This window comes from Suricata suricatta, chromosome 17 (assembly GCF_006229205.1).
Source record: "Suricata suricatta isolate VVHF042 chromosome 17, meerkat_22Aug2017_6uvM2_HiC, whole genome shotgun sequence".
Lineage (NCBI taxonomy): Eukaryota > Metazoa > Chordata > Mammalia > Carnivora > Herpestidae > Suricata > Suricata suricatta.
Window position 1 is genome coordinate 36,870,160 of NC_043716.1, and position 14,625 is coordinate 36,884,784.

The following is a 14,625-nucleotide window of genomic DNA, read 5'->3' on the forward strand; positions in this document are numbered from 1 at the left end:
GCTCACGTGTAAAGTGAATATTATACATTGGACGGTAGTAAGAATGAACTTAAAGTAGGGTTTGGCACAGGGACCAAGCACAAAAAAGATTTGCTGCATATTAGTTGACTATTGTTACTTGCTGTTATATCTCTTCCAGTTCTTCATCTGAAGGCCCCAACCCCATGTGGGGATTGAGCTTTGAGCAGGGGTGGGGGGAGCTGGGTGAAGAGTAGGGGTGGCAGGCACAGCTGGTCTGGGCTGTTCCAGGAGCAGGGTGAAAGTGCTATGGAGTGGCCATAGGAAGCACGAAGGGGACACAAAGGCCTGTCCCGCTGCCCTGGGGGTTTGGTGCCAGTCCCCTTCCAATCCTTCCTCCCTTCCCAGGAGGCTGACCAGTGTGTGGCCTGTGCCCACTACAAGGACCCTCCTCTCTGTGTGGCTCGCTGCCCCAGTGGCGTGAAACCCGACCTCTCCTTCATGCCCATCTGGAAGTTCGCAGATGAGGAGGGCACGTGCCAGCCATGCCCCATCAACTGCACCCACTCGTGAGTCTGAAGACCTTCTCTACAGAAAGGAGGGCTTTGTCCTAGGAGCCTTTCTGGGGCTTTTATTGTAAAAGGGGGATAACTCTGCCTTTTCTTATACTGCTGAGTTTTTTGTGGGTTTATTTTTCCTGATCATGAGAGTAATACTTGCTGCTAAAAACTTTTTTAATGAAGGGGTGCCTGGATGGCTCAGTCGGTTAAGTGTCCGACTTCGACTCAGGTCATGATCTTACGGTTTGTGGGTTCAAGCCCTACATCAGGCTCTGTGCTGACAGCTAGCTCAGAGCCTTGAGCCTGCTTCAGATTCTGTGACTCCCTCTCTCTCTGCCCCTCCCTTGTTTGCACTTTATCTTTGTCTCAAAAATAAATAAACATTAAAAAATATTATGATTCCTTAGGGGCACCTGGGTGGCTCCATCCGTTAAGTGTTAAGACTCAATTTCAGCTCAGGTTATGATCCCAGGGTGGTGGGATCGAGCCCTGCATTGGGCTCCATGCTGAGCATAGAGCCTGCTTGGGATTCTGTCTCTCTCTCTCTTCCTCTGCCCCTCTCCCCCACTTGAGCACTCTCTCTCTAAATTAAAATTTTTTAAAAATGAGAACACGGGGCGCCTGGGTGGCTCAGTCGGTTAAGCATCCAGCTTCGGCTCAGGTCAGATCTCATGGTTCGTGGGTTCGAGCCCCGCATCGGGCTCTGTGCTGGCAGCTAGCTCAGAGCCTGGAGCCTGTTTCGGATTCTGTGTCTCCCTCTCTCTCTGACCCTCCCCTGCTCCAGCTGTCTCTCTCTGTCTCTCAAAAATAAAATAAAAAGCAATAAAAAAATTTTTTTTAGATGAGAACAAGAAATATAAATGAACATTGTTAACAGTTGTAATCCCACTGTTAATAATTTGTAATATTTTTCTCCAGGTTTTGCCGGTGTACATGCTAACATATAATTATTATTATAACATGTGAAATATATGTTTAAATATATATATAATTACTCCTAGTTGTTTTTATCTGTGCACATTCTACATATATTATAACATATAAACTATAGTTAATATATATTATTGTTCTCCAACTGTTTTTATATGTGCCCATTCTAACATAGATTTCTTTTTACCAAAATGGGATCACAGATCATACATACTGTTTTTTTCTCACGTAACAGAACGTTGCAATGTCTTTCTGTGTCCTAACATTGTGATCTACCCTATTGTGTTTTTTTCCATTCAGTTTTCTTTAATTACACATGAGACACATGGATATATCCTTATGATAAACATTTTCAGCAACATAAAAGTATAAATATTGCAAACCAAATGCGTCTTTTCGTTCTGGTCCCCCAGGGAAAAACATCAGATTCAGTCTGGTACGTGCATCCTTCCAGGCTTTTCTCTACACATCTACATAAACACATATTACATTTCTATTAGGTTGAATCCTGTAAGATTGCTGTTTTTGTAGGTAAAAAATGGCCAAGAAATAGCAATTTCATATAGTGCATCTCATACATAGTCAGGCTTGGTTTTCGTGTGTCTGCATTTTTTAATGCAAATGGGATCATGTTCTACATATTGTTCTGAACTTTGCTTCTCCCCCAACCCCTTACTTTATGTATCTTGGAGGTCCTTTCTTGTGAATGCACATGGATCTACCTCCTTTTTCTTTTTAATGTTTATTTATTTTTGAGGTGGGGGGGAGAGGGGCAGAGAGAGAGGAGGGGAGACAGAGTATCTGAAGCAGACTCTGCACTGACACCAGAGAGCACTGGCCTGCAGCTCAGATGCACAGCCATGAGATTATAACCGGAGCCAAAGTCTGTGTCTTGGCCAACGGAGCCACCCAGGCTCCCCAAGCCTCCTTTCTTCCCTCTTTTTTTTTCTTTCTTTTTTTTTTTTTCTATTTAACTACTCAATCTGCGGCATGGATGTGGTATTATTTAACCATGTCCTTGTTTGAGAGATACTGATTTTTTTCTTTCCTTTCTCCTTTTTCTTTCCTTCTTTACTTTTCCTTCCTTCCTCCCTCCCTCCCTCCCTCCCTCCCTCCCTCCCTCCCTCGTTCTTCCCTTCCTTCCTGCCTCCTCCCCCTCCCCTTCTCTGACCTTGCTTCTTCCTTCCTTTTTCTTCTTTCTTTCTCATTTTCTTTCCTTCCTCTCTCTCTCTCTCTCTCTCTCTCTCTCTCTCTCTCTCTCTCTCCCCTTCTTTCTCATTAGTGCTTATTGCACTTGAGCCCCATGTACAAGTGGGCATCTTGTACATGCCCCCTGGCATCAGGTGTTGTCATTTTCACAGTGTACCCTGGGAAGGAGCGCTGCTGTGCTGGGTCATGGACATGATTTACTAGGTATTGCCAAACTGGCCTCTGCAGAAGTTGGGCCAGTTTACTACGCTGGCATTCTTTACGGAGGACATGGCTATGTTTTTGGACTTGATGCTCCTTTGTGTGCCCCCCCCACCCCCCGATTTCTACCTACCACAGGGAGTAGAGGGGAGCAGGAAATTTAAGTTCAAGGCCAGAGAAGGAATCCCCTTGTGGGGTGGTAGAAAGAGTATTGTGACCTTGAGCCCAGTTTCTGCCTTTGTCAAGTCGGGATAATAGCCCAGCCACACCCACCCAGGAGTGTTGATGGGACTCTCTCTCCCGCAGCTGCGCAGACCTGGATGAGAAGGGCTGCCCCGCCGAGCAGAGAGCCAGGTCAGCTTGGTCCCCGGGGCACACCCTATGCTGCCCCTCAATCCCCTACCAGCCCCTGGGTGGTCACTGCTGCAGGGAAGGGGCGTCTCCTGACATGACACATGTCCCTTTCCAGCCCAGTCTTCCCCTGTTGATTCACCCTTCAAAATTTACTTCCTCAAGTGGATGGAGGACCTCCTCAGGATGCTTAGGGGGTGGGGAACGGGAAGAGATGGCAGACTCCTCAGTCCCTCCCCACCCTTCAGTGGCTAGATATCTCATAAGGGACACAGGCAGCATTCGACTCCTTAGGACAGAAGGCAGATTGGGTAGAGAGTGCAGATGCCCTGGAGGAAAAGATGAAGTCTTAACGGGGTGGCAGGAGGCTTCAAGGAGGAGGTGGCATTTGAGCCAGGCCTTGAAACGGGCAGATAGCTCACTTGTGTTAGGGAGAAAGCAACCTGGTGGCACTGGGCAGAGGGGTGGGGGTGGGGACAGTCAGGAAAATCCAGGATGTGTTTATTCGGAAGTTCTGGCATGGTGGTCCATTAAGTGAGCACAGAGAAGGGAGTAAGGGGTGAAGTCTAGGTCAGGTTAGGGCATAGGCCCTCCCTCACCACCAGGCCACAGGGTTGGACTTTATTTCTGGGCAGTGGGGAAGGTCTTTCTTTGGGAAATACTCTGGGGACAAAAACAGATCAGAGGATGTCCTAGGCAATCATTTGTCCATGAAACAAGCATTCACGAGAGGTGCCAGCCTTTAGCCAGGCAAGGGAGGAGGGCAAGGATGGCAATGATGTAGGGTCCACACCCAAGGGCTGCATCTATCCCAGGATGAGCTGGGTCTTAAACGATGATCCCGTGGAGAAATGGGGGTCCAGGCAGAAGTAATAAAATGTGCAAAGGCTGGGAGGTGTGGGAAATCATGACCTATGGGTGAAAAAGTTGGCTCGAGCATCAGAATCACTGGGGCACATTCCTGGGCCCCACCCCATACCACAATCAGAGTTGCGACTCAGAGGGGCTCCAGACTCGTGCACATTAACCAGCTCCCTGGCGATTTTTGTCAGGAAATTTGAGAATCCTGGGCTACAGCCATGGGTAGGCACATAGACAATCTGGAGATGGGGGTAAGAGGGCTCTGAATGTCCAGCAAGGAGACTGGACTCTCCGGGAGGTAGAAGAGAGCCAAGGGAGATATCTGAGTCGAGAAGAGAGGATGGGGCTCCGTGGGTCACCCTTCCAACTACCCTTTCCAGCCTCCAGTTACCTGCATGACCCTCCCTGGGCCTCCTTCATCCTTTCATGCCCCAGTCTGGTCCCCAATCCCTAACCCTGGCTCCTGCCCCCAGCCCTGTGACCTCCATCATTGCTGCTGTGGTGGGCATTCTGCTGGTCGTGGTCGTGGGGCTGGTCCTCGGCATCCTAATCAAGCGAAGGCGGCAGAAGATCCGGAAGTACACGATGCGGAGGCTGCTGCAGGAGACGGAGGTGAGGAGTCTGAGAGCCTCCCTGTTGGCCTGGGGTCTACAGCCCGGCCTCCTTCACTGACGCCCCACCCCGTCCCCTCAGCTGGTGGAGCCCCTGACCCCTAGTGGAGCGATGCCCAACCAGGCTCAGATGCGAATTCTGAAGGAAACAGAGCTGAGGAAGGTGAAGGTGCTTGGATCCGGAGCTTTTGGCACCGTCTACAAGGTCAGGGGTGGGGCCAAAGTTCCGGGGTGGGCAGTCCCAGAGGATGTGTCGGGTGTGGCCAACGGTTCTGTGGGGAAGACAGCCAAGAGCTGAGGTGGTGCTGTTTGGTTGGGCAGTTTGGTTGGAGGCGGCAGCAAGAGGAAGAGGAGTGGAGAGCTGGGCTATGGAGAGGCTGATGATAAATAGAGGGGTTGGCCCCAAGGTGGAAAGGGGGTTCGGAGGAGATGACTGCAGGTCGGATCTGGCGTGCCCTTTTCCTGCTCACATCCTCCTCTCTCTGCCCAGGGCATCTGGATCCCTGATGGGGAAAATGTGAAAATCCCAGTGGCCATCAAAGTGTTGAGAGAAAATACATCTCCCAAAGCCAACAAAGAAATTTTGGACGTAAGCCCCTCCACCCTCTCCAGCCGGGAGTACAGGAGGGACCTCTGGGCTGTAGGTCTGGGCTCTGGGCTCTCTCTTCACTGGGATTCAGGAAGCACTTTGTGATTCCCCAAACCTTGACTCTTAACCTCCTTCCTGTCTGTGGGCCATGGTTCTGGTTTGTGAAGGATGGGGATGGATTGGGTGAAGGTCCCCTGTCACGCCCTGGCCCTCAAGAGGGGTGTGTGGTGGTGGCAGGTTGGTGGTCTGCCACAACTTCTCAGGGAGCACTCTTGCCTCCCCACCACCCCCAGGAAGCGTATGTGATGGCTGGCGTGGGCTCCCCATATGTGTCCCGCCTTTTGGGCATCTGTCTGACATCCACGGTCCAGCTGGTGACACAGCTTATGCCCTATGGCTGCCTCTTAGACCATGTCCGAGAACACCGTGGGCGCCTGGGCTCCCAGGACCTGCTGAACTGGTGTGTGCAGATTGCCAAGGTACGCACTTAGGGGGTGCGGGTGTCCTTGGGGGCAAGCCTCTGTCTCCACACAGAGCTAGGATGGGGAGGTTTCCCGGGAGAATATGGCCAGAGCATGGTGCACATGGATGCCTCTGATCCCAGGGGATGAGCTACTTGGAGGATGTTCGGCTCGTGCACAGGGACCTGGCTGCCCGTAACGTGCTGGTCAAGAGTCCCAACCACGTCAAGATTACAGATTTTGGGCTGGCTCGGCTGCTGGACATTGACGAGACAGAGTACCACGCCGATGGGGGCAAGGTTAGGGGAGGGAGCGGCGGGAGGCAAGGTGGAGTGGGGTCTGGACCCTGGGAGGAGTCTAAGAACAGCCACCTCCCCACCACACCTATTTTGAGGCCTTCTTTCTCTCTCAGGTGCCCATCAAATGGATGGCGCTGGAGTCCATTCTCCGCCGGCGGTTCACCCACCAGAGTGACGTGTGGAGCTACGGTGTGTGGCAGGGAAGGTCGGGAGGAGGGGTGCCCGAGAAGCCATGGCCCTGGGGGGCATGTTGTTGGGAGGAGGGGAGCAGGGACAGAAGAATTAATGGAGATACCTTAGCATTAGTGTGGGAGGGAAGGAATGGGCTGCCAGGGTCTATGCACTTCCTGGGACTAAGGAAAGACTGGGCATCTCCTGCCCTGTGGCATCACACTCCTCCCTTCTTCCATGGTACCAGGCTGTTGGGGAGAGCCCTCTGGAGCTCAGTGCACTAAAGCTCCCTCTTGTCCCCCAACCTGTTAACTTGTCTTTGCCCCAGGTGTGACTGTATGGGAACTGATGACTTTTGGGGCCAAACCTTATGATGGGATCCCAGCCCGGGAGATTCCTGACCTGCTGGAGAAGGGGGAACGGCTGCCCCAGCCCCCCATCTGCACCATTGATGTCTACATGATCATGGTCAAATGTGCGTGGCTGAGCTATGCTGGCTACCTGGAGGAGGGATGGAAAATGCTGGGTGGAGGGGGGGGACCTTCAAGGGGCATGGGAGGGGCCAAGAGCAGGATGTATGTGGGCCCAGGGTCCCTAGTATGGTTGAAGGAGCCTCAGAAGGGTCTCACTTCCCTTTTTTTTTTTTAATTTTTTTTAATGTTTTATTTATTTTTGATACAGAGAGTGACAGAGCATGAGAGGGGGAGGGGCAGAGGGAGAAGGAGACACAGAACCAGAAGCAGGCTCCAGGCTCTGAGCTGTTAGCACAGAGCCTGATGCGGGGCTTGAACCCACGAACGTGAGATCTGACCTGAGCCGGGGCTTAACCGACTGAGCCACCCAGGCGCCCCTCACTTCCCTTTTACAGTACCAGGCCAGAGGAGCTCTAGAAGACCAGCTAGGAAGAGACTTATATGCAAAATAAAAAGGGAAAACTAGTAGAGAGTCTCAAAGGGTCTAACTCAGGATCTGAGTCTGATACCTCTTCTCTACCACCTGAGGACTTTGGACTTCATAACTGGGGTTGTCTAGACCAGATTGGAGAGGGGGTGGGGCCGCACACAGGCTGCAGCCAGAACTGAGATGTGGAGCTCCCTCCCGCCCCCAGGTTGGATGATAGACTCTGAATGTCGGCCACGTTTCCGGGAGTTGGTGGCTGAATTCTCCCGCATGGCCAGGGACCCCCAGCGCTTTGTGGTCATCCAGGTACTGGGTCTTTCTACCCCATCCCTGTCTGTGTCTGAGTCCTCTCCCACAGAGGGTGGGAAGGGAGAGGATGGGAAGGGAAAGGATCCCAGGCTTCCAAGCCCAGCTCTTGCCTGATTCCTGTCCGCCCGGAGCCTTCCTCGGGAGGCAGTGCGCTGGGCTGGGGAGAGGCTGTGACTGTTTCCTTCCACCCCAGAATGAGGACTTGGGCCCGGCCAGTCCCTTGGACAGCACCTTCTACCGTTCGCTGCTGGAGGATGACGACATGGGAGACCTGGTGGATGCTGAGGAGTACCTGGTACCCCAGCAGGGATTCTTCTGCCCAGACCCTGCCCCAGGCACTGGGGGTACAGCCCACCGCAGACACCGCAGCTCATCCACCAGGGTCCGTGCCCTCGGTCACACTGTGGTGGGTGGGTGTAGTTACCTCCCCTGTGGACTAGGGTCCTTTTCTTGTGTCCCTTTCCACCCCAACAGTCACCTCTCATGGAGACCCCATTATCCCTGAGGACTCCTACTGCCTTCCAACCCTTAACCCCTTCCTCTCCATGGTGACTATGTCAAATCCCAATGGTGACCAATTTATCTCCTGTGACCCTGTCACCTCCCACGGAGTCTCTATCCCACACCCATCCCATGAATTACATTACAACTTTCTCTCGTCTCCAGAGTGGTGGTGGTGAGCTGACGCTGGGGCTGGAGCCCTCCGAGGAAGAGCCCCCCAAGTCTCCACTGGCCCCCTCAGAAGGGGCTGGCTCTGATGTGTTTGATGGCGACTTGGGAATGGGGGCAGCCAAGGGGCTTCAAGGCCTCTCCCCACAGGACCCCAGCCCTCTACAGCGGTACAGTGAGGACCCCACAGTACCGCTCCCCCCTGAGACTGATGGCTACGTTGTCCCCCTGACCTGCAGTCCCCAGCCTGGTATGGAACCCAGGTCCCAGCTGGGAGGGGAGGGGGAGTGGGGCTGCTCAGCCCAGGGCTCACTGTGGGGCACTGTAGTAGCTGGGACACACGAGTTCCTTCCTCTAACCAGCCCCCTCCTCGCCGTTTCCAGAATACGTGAACCAGCCAGAGGTTTGGCCAAAGCCTCCATCACCCCTCGAAGGCCCTCTGCTTCCTTCTCGACCTGCTGGTGCCACTCTGGAAAGGCCCAAGACTCTGTCCCCCAAGACTCTCTCCCCTGGCAAGAATGGGGTTGTCAAAGACGTTTTTGCCTTTGGGGGTGCTGTGGAGAACCCTGAGTACTTGGCACCCCGAGGCAGGGATGCCCCTCAGCCCCACCCTCCTCCAGCCTTCAGCCCAGCCTTTGACAACCTATATTACTGGGACCAGGACACATCCGAGCAGGGCTCTCCACCCAGCACCTTTGAAGGGACCCCTACGGCGGAGAACCCCGAGTACCTGGGCCTGGACGTGCCAGTGTGAGCCAAAAGGCCAAATCTTCCGAGGCCCTGCTGAACCCTCAGGGAGTGGGAAAAGCCTGACTTCTGGCCTCCATTGGGATGAAGCAGGGAATCTTGCCACGCCAGGAACCTTCCTTCCTCCTCTAATTCCCAGGTGGCCAAGGTGGCCAAGAGGGGCCCAGCCTAGCTGGAAGAGGGGGCAGCACTGGGGAGTCGTGACTGACTTTGGAGCCCTGCCCCAGACAACTCTAGGGTCCCATGGATGCCATGGCCAGTCTCCTCTCTCAAGGGAACGGCCCAGCTTGGCTCTCCTATTCCAGATCTTTGACACAGAATGGCAAGCTGGACCTGTAAGAGGAGGCGGCTCCAGGGAGTGTCTAGGGATCAGAGCAACCCCTTCAGAGACTGAGACCTAGCTCTGCGCCCAGGAGCAGGGGAGCGGCGATGCCACCCAGATCCAGTCCTTGTACAGATCCAGTCCTTATGCTTTTTTGTTTTGTTTTTACTTTTCTTTTTTTTTTTTAATGAATTAAGGACTTGGGGAGAGTGGGTATTGTGGAGAGGGGTGGGTCCCTGGAGTTGGGGGAAGGATGTCCTTTCTCCACGCCCACTTTCTCCATTTGCAAATATATTTTGGAAAATAGCTGGGCACCAGCCTATGTCTGGGGTGGCTCTATGCCAACCCTTAAGTTCACCTCCTTACACTCAAGTCATCTTTTCCTGGAAGGAGTGGCTAGAAATCTTAAGAAAGCTTGAATGAGGAGGCTCTTCTCCAGGTTCCAGAGCCCTTTGACAATCTTCTTGCTTAGAAAAAGATGAATTCCTAAGACCATCCACCAGAATGTGGTTATTCCTTCTGGACAGGGAGAGTGGGGGAAAGGACAGAGGTAAGAGGAGGCAGTGCCCACTGTGTGGCTCATTTTCCTTGCCTTGGCTATGACAGAAGAGATGAAACGGAAGGAGCTATCCAGAGAAAGCCCGCCCACCCGGCATAGCCACCCTGGTGGTATAAAGGCTGGGCCAGCCTCTGCTAGCATCCCCCCACCTCCAGTCAACAAAAACACACTAGTTTGGCACAGGTGTTTGTAGTGCCACTTTATTGCCAATAGTTGACATTGCTCAGGGCTAGTGGAAGATAAGTTATAACTGTGGTGGCATTTATTTGGCCAGTATGGCTAAGCTGCAGGGGGTGGGGGGCAGACTTTTCTTGTGCACTGATCTTAGCAAGGGGGTAGAAGGTGGCTATGGAAAGGCCCACAAAGACAGTCTCTCTCCCACTCCAAAGACCACAGCAGATTCTATTCCCTCCTGGTACCCAAAGGGACAAAGCAGAGGCCAGAGTCTCCTAGCTTACCAGGAGCTAAATGAGGGGAGTGGGGAGCCCTCAGCAGGACCAAAGGGGTCGAGGCCAAGGCTTGGGTCTCAGAACAGAGCAGGAACCCAGAATCACGCGTGGTTACAGGATGACACAGGGAGGACGGCTGTTCGTGATCTTCTCTAGGGGTTCTCCGTTACTGGCTCTTCGGATGGCCTCAATGAGCTAGAGGGAGGGCAGACACGTGAAATGAATGGGACAATGCATTGCAGGAGCAGGGTGAACTAGGGTCTCCCAACGTTGTAAATACTCACATCTTTCTCGTAAGGGAAGCCTCCATTCTCCAGCTTGGAGAACACCAGCTGTCCGTTGATTTCAATCTCAAAGGCCCCTGGGATAAAATAAATAAATGAATGAACAGACAAGTCTAGAGAGACTCTCCACACTTCTTAGACTTTCCACAGGCTCCTTCATGTCCTCCCCGGCCCCACCAGAGACTTGTTCTTTAAGCCATTTCCCAACCCTGGCTCAAGCCAAAGGAACCTGAGGGAGGCGTCACCTGTGTGTCCTTCCTTTGAACTCAGCCTTCATAAACTCATGGAAGGAGTGCCTCCCCTCCAACCCCACACTTCTGCCGTCTCCCCCGTTTTCCCCTACAGGCATCATCTGTGACCCCCTCACCTTTGAGAGGGGACTTGAGTTGAACATTTTACTATGTGCCAGACACTGCTGAACACTATATAAAACAGCCAATTCCAGAACTAGAAAGTGGTAGAATTGAGATTTGGAACACTGACTCAGCAGGTGTTCTGGGAGCCTCACCTGTGCCCCCCAGACGCGACTCAATTTCAATGCCAGGATACTGCTCCTTCACGGCACTCGCCAGCTCCAGGTAGGTCGCCTCAAATCCGCAGGGTTCACTAGGGACAAGATGCTTAGGTTGGGTTTTCAGGAGAGGGGCCTCCCATGGACCCACCCCCGTCCGTCCCAGACACCCCACAGGCTGGAGACACTCACCAATACTCCACTACGATGCGGACCCCACTACCCGGTTCAATCTCCCCGGGAGGGGGCGCTTCACACGTCGGCCCCGGCTCCCCGCTCATTGCTCCCGACTCCGCTCCTTGCTCCCGACTCCGCTCCAGCCGCTGCTTCCGGGTGTGACGCGACGCCACGGGCACGTGACGGGGCCGGGCCGCTGGGCGGGGCGGGCCGCGCGCTACGTCCGGGCGCCCCCTGCAGGCTGCGGTTGCTGCTGCAGTTTGACCGTATCCTCGGTTTGAGGGCTCTGGGCTCGGTGGACCCGTCCAGACCACCTTCTCACAGCTCCAGGCTTGCACCGCACCTCGTGGCTGCTGGACGTCACGGTCTTATATAATCTAACGAGATCTCATGGCCTGCAAAACGCCTTCCAGGTTACCAAAGGAAGCGAAAGTGATGGGGCAAGCGGACTCAGGGCCTGGGGTTGGCTGATGTATGGAATAGTTGCCATTTCTTGCAAACATACTGATGGCGTTTTAAATCACCTCATGGTTAAACACTCAAGCACTTCTGATTCTTAAGCTCCAAAAGTGTAAGCAAAATCTGGGGCAGTGCCGGCCTCTCCCCTGCATCTGGGAACCCATTTCTCAAGCTCCATGTTCCCAACACGCCTGTGCTTTTCTGCACCTCCTTGTCTCATCCCAGCCTCACTACAGGGCTGGCATTATTCCCATTTTCCAACTCCAAAACTGGAGGCTGTCTCGCTGCCTTTTTCCTCCCTGGAGTCCCACCGGAGTATCCTAACAAGTTACCTCCGTCAGCATCTCTTCAAACTATGCATTTATTTATTTATTTTAAATATTTCCTCGTTTATTTATTTATTTTTGAGAGACAGAGAGAGACAGCACGAGCAGGGGAGGGTCAGAGAGAGGGAGACACAGAATCCGAAGCAGGCTCCAGGCTCTGAGCTGTCAATACAGAGCCTAATGCAGATCTTGAACTCACTGACCATTAGATCATGACCTGAGCCAAAGTCGGATGCTGACTGAGCCACCCAGGTGCCCCAAACCTTGCATTTTAAAAACAAATTCAGTGATTTATAGAATTGTGCCACCATCACTACAATCCAGTTACAGAACCTTGCCATCAACTAGAAAGGTCACTCCTGCATGTATGCAGTCAGTCCAGTGCCTGGCTCCAACTCTAAGCATCCATTGATCTGCTTTCTGTCTATATACTTGTCTTTTCTGGATATTTCATATAAATGGAATGATATAATATGTGTTTTTTTTTGCTTCTGGCTTTTTTTCATTCAGTATAAAGTTTTTTTAATGTTTATTTATTTTTGAGAGGGGGTGGAGAGGCAGAGAGAAATAGAGAATCCCAAGCAGGCTTGGGAGAACCCCCAACATGGGGCTCGAACCCGTGAACCCTGAGAGCTCATGACCTGAACCTAAACCAAGAGTTGGTCTCTGGACAGACTTAGCCACCCAGGCGTCCCTGTTCAGTGTAAAGATTTTGAGGTTCATCCGTGCTATATCACGTACCAGTAGTTTGCTTCTTTTTGTTGGTGAGCAGTATCCCATTGTAGAGATATACCACCTTCTGTTTATCTATTCAATACCAGTTGATGGCCATTTGAATTCTAGTTCCCAGTTTTTAGCTACTTAGCTATTTTGAATAATGATGTTATGAAGACCCAAGTAAGTGTCATTGTAGGTATGTGTATTTTCATTTCTTTACGAGTAGAATTGCTGGTTTGCATGGTATGTTTAACTTTTTGGGAAACTGCCATACTGTTATTCCAAAGTGCCTGTGCCATTTTACATTCCCATCAGCTATATGAGGATTTGTGTACCCATATCCCTGTCAACACTTATTATCTGTCTCTGATTATAGCCATCCTGGTGGGCGTGGGGTGGTATCTCATTGTGGTTTTAATTTGCATTTCTCTAATGACTAATGATGTTGAGCACCTTTTCATATATTTATTAGCCATTCATCTATCTTATTTGGAAACACATCTCTTCAAATCTTTTGCCTATTTTTAATTGGGTTGTTTATTTCTTTGTTATTGGTTTGTAAGCGTTCTTTATATATTCTGGATACAAAGTCCCTAAGCAGATATATGATTTGCAAATATTCTCTCCCAATCTTTAACAGGTCTTTTGTTTTGCTTTGTGAGGTTTATTTTTTAAATTTTAAATGGTGTCTTTTGAAGCACAAGAAGAATTTCATTTTGATGACATATAATTTACTGATTTTTTTTCATTTGTCACTTGTGCTTTTGCTGTTGTATCTAAGATCTCTGCCTAACTCAAGGTCACGAAGATTTTTCCCCCATGGTTTCTTCACAGGTTTTATTTTAGTTCTTATGGTTAGGTCTAGAATCTATTTTGAGTTAATTTTTGTAGCTTGTGTGAGGTAAGGATCTAAATTCATCTTTTGGCATGTGGATAGTTGATTGTCCTAGAACTATCTATTGAAAAGACTAATCTTTCCCCCCTGAATTATCTTTGCACCTTTGTCAAAAATCATTTGACCAGAAATGTAAGGGTTTGTATTTGGATTTTTGATTCTATTCCATTAATCTATAAACCTATTCTTTCTTTGTTGTTATTTTTTTATTTTAAAAAGCTCATATAGGGGCGCCTGGTTGGCTCAGTCGGTTAAGCAGCTGGCTTCGGCTCAGGTCATGATCTCACGGTTCGTGGGTTTGAGCCCCGCGTTGGGCTCTGTGCTGACAGCTAGCTCAGAGCCTGAAGCCTGCTTCGGATTCTGTGTCTTCCTCTCTCTCTGACCCTCCCCTGCTCATACTCTCTCTCTGTCTCTCAAAAATAAATAAAAAACATTAAAAAAAACTCATATATAACATACAGAGTAAAAGTTGCCTTCTTGAGTGTACCTTTCTGTGAGCCCTAATATACAGTTGTATATCCACCACCACAACCAAGGTACAGAACAGCTCTAATACCTCCTCACAGGTCTCGGTGCTCTTTTGCTGTCAACCCCTGTCCCTCATCCCCAACCCCAAGTCTGCTTTCTGTCCTTATGGTTGTACCGCCTCCAGAAAGCCTGGAATCCTACAGCACTCGGCCTTCTGAGTCTGGCATCCCTCTCCAACCCATCCTTCAACATCCGGAGTGTCTTTCCAAAATATAAATCTGCCCACTTCTCTGTGGCTCTGTTCAAGCCCAGAGAGACACTGCAGGGTCTGGCCTCAGCCTATGGTTCCTGCCTGTCTGGACAGACAGGATGGATGGCTCTTAAACCTGGTTTAACCACCTGAGGGCTTGTCAATACCACACATTCCTGGGTCTTGGCCCTAGAGACTGAGATTCAGTAGGTGGGGAGGGACCCAGGGATCTGTTTTTTTATACAAGCCTAGGGAGATGTGGAGGCCGGTGGTCACAGGCCACACTTGGAGCAACACAGCTCAGTCCAAAGAGCTTGCCTATATCCACACCTGCTCAAGCTCACCTGTGTGGCCTCCTCTCCTTCCTTGTCCTCAGTCCCAC

At 51.2% G+C, this 14,625-nt stretch overlaps 2 protein-coding genes across 3 annotated transcripts in view; one reads left to right on the forward strand and one right to left on the reverse strand.

The window, feature by feature from the left end:
• The window catches only part of ERBB2 (erb-b2 receptor tyrosine kinase 2), a 32,653-nt gene extending 22,097 nt beyond the window's left edge, over positions 1-10,556 (forward strand). For both annotated transcript variants that reach the window (XM_029927262.1, XM_029927261.1), the window contains exons 15-27: positions 367-527; positions 3,165-3,212; positions 4,544-4,682; positions 4,764-4,886; positions 5,172-5,270; positions 5,564-5,749; positions 5,875-6,030; positions 6,144-6,219; positions 6,530-6,676; positions 7,310-7,407; positions 7,604-7,792; positions 8,077-8,329; positions 8,463-10,556. In XM_029927262.1, the coding sequence (XP_029783122.1) occupies positions 367-527; positions 3,165-3,212; positions 4,544-4,682; positions 4,764-4,886; positions 5,172-5,270; positions 5,564-5,749; positions 5,875-6,030; positions 6,144-6,219; positions 6,530-6,676; positions 7,310-7,407; positions 7,604-7,792; positions 8,077-8,329; positions 8,463-8,833 (2,046 nt within the window). In that variant the 3' untranslated portion in view covers positions 8,834-10,556. The remainder of the gene's footprint in view (positions 1-366; positions 528-3,164; positions 3,213-4,543; positions 4,683-4,763; positions 4,887-5,171; positions 5,271-5,563; positions 5,750-5,874; positions 6,031-6,143; positions 6,220-6,529; positions 6,677-7,309; positions 7,408-7,603; positions 7,793-8,076; positions 8,330-8,462) is intronic.
• On the reverse strand, positions 9,892-11,481 carry MIEN1 (migration and invasion enhancer 1). The gene is made up of 4 exons (XM_029927265.1): positions 11,144-11,481; positions 10,949-11,046; positions 10,441-10,517; positions 9,892-10,351 (listed from the first exon to the last, which is right to left on the reverse strand). The coding sequence occupies exons 1-4, from the start codon at positions 11,230-11,232 to the stop codon at positions 10,268-10,270; spliced, it is 348 nt and encodes a 115-aa protein (XP_029783125.1). The 5' UTR covers positions 11,233-11,481; the 3' UTR covers positions 9,892-10,267.
• Between the last annotated feature and the right edge of the window lie 3,144 nt (positions 11,482-14,625).